General features: G+C 50.1%; 1 protein-coding gene across 1 annotated transcript in view; it reads left to right on the top strand.

Moving 5' to 3' along the window:
* Positions 1 to 1,718, top strand: part of LOC143118226 (exocyst complex component 4-like) — a 46,453-nt gene extending 44,735 nt beyond the window's left edge. Inside the window, exon 10 of the mRNA XM_076279326.1 lies at positions 1,596 to 1,718. Within this exon, the coding sequence (XP_076135441.1) occupies positions 1,596 to 1,696 (101 nt within the window). The 3' untranslated portion in view covers positions 1,697 to 1,718. The remainder of the gene's footprint in view (positions 1 to 1,595) is intronic.
* The last annotated feature ends 258 nt before the right edge of the window (positions 1,719 to 1,976 follow it).

The following is a 1,976-nucleotide window of genomic DNA, read 5'->3' as shown; positions in this document are numbered from 1 at the left end:
CACACAATCTACTGCAGCTAGATTCTTGCATATGCTCTATTTTAAACACACATCATGTACATAATGACTTACTCCTTCCAGCGTAGATATAGTCTTCTCTCTCTCCCTTTCTCTCACCCACTAACAACCATACACCTCACCACGTCCATACCAACTGAATTGAAGTTGAAGGGAAATGCAACACTGTGTTTTTTTCTTTAGTCTTACCGGAGTCTTTTACTTTTTGCTTCATTCTGTTTCTGTAAATGTAAATCAGGTTTCTTGGCCAAGTATACTTATACAAGGAATTTGGTCTCTGCATTTATCCCATCCGTGAATTAGTGAACACACAGAGCACGCAGTGAACACACAGTGAGGTAAAGCACACTCTAACCCAGAGCAGTGAGCTGCCTTGCTACAGCGGCGCTCGGGGAGCAGTGAGGGGTTGGGTGCCTTGTTCAAGGGCACTTCACCTGTTCTTACTGGTCGGGGATCGATCGAACCGGCAACCCTCTGGTTACAAGCCCGAAGCCCTAACCAGTAGGCCACGACTGCCCCTTCTCTTGTCCTCTCTGCAGTCTCTCTCTCTTCATCTGCCTTTCCTCTCTCACTTTGCTGTTCCTCTGTCTTTCCTTGGCTGTTACCTCACTTTGTCACGTCCTTGCATGTGTCGCCTTCTTCTTCATAGACCTTTGCCTGTTGTGGCTGGCATCTTGGAATCGCCCAAAATCTCTCCAAATCGCACCGCTCTGCGGCCGTAACAGCCCACGTTGGCAGTCGGCACAGCACCAGGGTGGAGGCGACTCCTCCGCCCACGCTCTCTCGGGCATCTTTGTTGACGGAGGCGACAGGGCGTGCGGAGGTGGTCGGCGAGCTGCTGTCATTTTTTTTTTTTGTTCTTTTTCGATCGACCGCCACGCACCGCTCGCTCTCTTGTCAATTACACCGGTTACGTCGGGATCAGTGGACTTAATAAGGGCAGACGCATGGTGTGGAGGCCTCTCCAGTGGCACAGTCCTATTTCCTCACTAACCTGTTGCTTGCTGGGAGGTGGCAGGGAGAGGGGAGAGGGGAGAGGGGGTGGAGGGGGAGGCAGGTGGGTGAGGCTGCTATACCCAGTGGTGTGCGCTGAAGCGTGGCACAGCTTTATCAGACAAGGATGGGCGAATTCTGATGTGATCAGCATCGACTTGGTCTGTGTGTGCCGAGTCTGTATTTATAGTCTGCGTGTGTGTGTATGTGTGTGTATTACTGTAGTACGCAGTCTGAAGAAGAGCAACGCGCTTGAAATGTTACGCACATTCAATTTGTAACGGGAGCTGTTTTGATGTGCGAGTTGTTTTTTTTCTTCTATATTTTCTCTCATATTTGCTCCAACAAGCAGTGTTATGATGATGTGTGTGTTCTCCCTTCAGCTTCACGTCTGCATATGACACATGTGAGTGTGGTTTGCTCATTTGTTTTGTTTGTGTGCTCTAGGAAGGAAACTGTTGAGCTGAATTGTGGAATGAGTTTTGTCCGTCCAGCTGGTTGACGAGCATTAAATGGCTGTGCTCACTACAACAGCCTATTTAAATCTCCCTGTGCTCATGATTGTTGTTTCTCTTTCCTGTCAGGTGGCGCTGATGACAACCTGATCGAAGGCGGCGAGACCAAATTCCTGTGCAAACCTGGGGCCAGAAACATCACCCTCATATTCCAGCCTCTGCTGCGGTAGGACACCCCTCCAACACACCCCCACCCCTCCAACACACCCCCACCCCTCCTCTGAGTCCCCTCTACCAGCTACCAGCCTTCCTCAGTGTCTCTCACACACACACACACACACACACACATGCATATACACACACACACACACACATGCATACACACACACACACACATACACACACATTGCTCTTGCAATTTATTCTTACCTACAGAAAGGAGATGTCCACATGTGCGCGCTCACAGAATGCACAAATAGCCAGTGTCCCCTCCCACGGATGGCCCGGCCG

The sequence above is a fragment of the Alosa pseudoharengus genome, unplaced genomic scaffold, assembly GCF_046254945.1.
Source record: "Alosa pseudoharengus isolate Yale_2024_CS ecotype anadromous, Long Island Sound unplaced genomic scaffold, YU_APseudo_1.1 YU_APseudo_1.1_scf_115, whole genome shotgun sequence".
Lineage (NCBI taxonomy): Eukaryota > Metazoa > Chordata > Actinopteri > Clupeiformes > Clupeidae > Alosa > Alosa pseudoharengus.
Note: the sequence above shows the minus strand (reverse complement) of the source record. Positions and strands in the feature narration are given on the sequence as shown.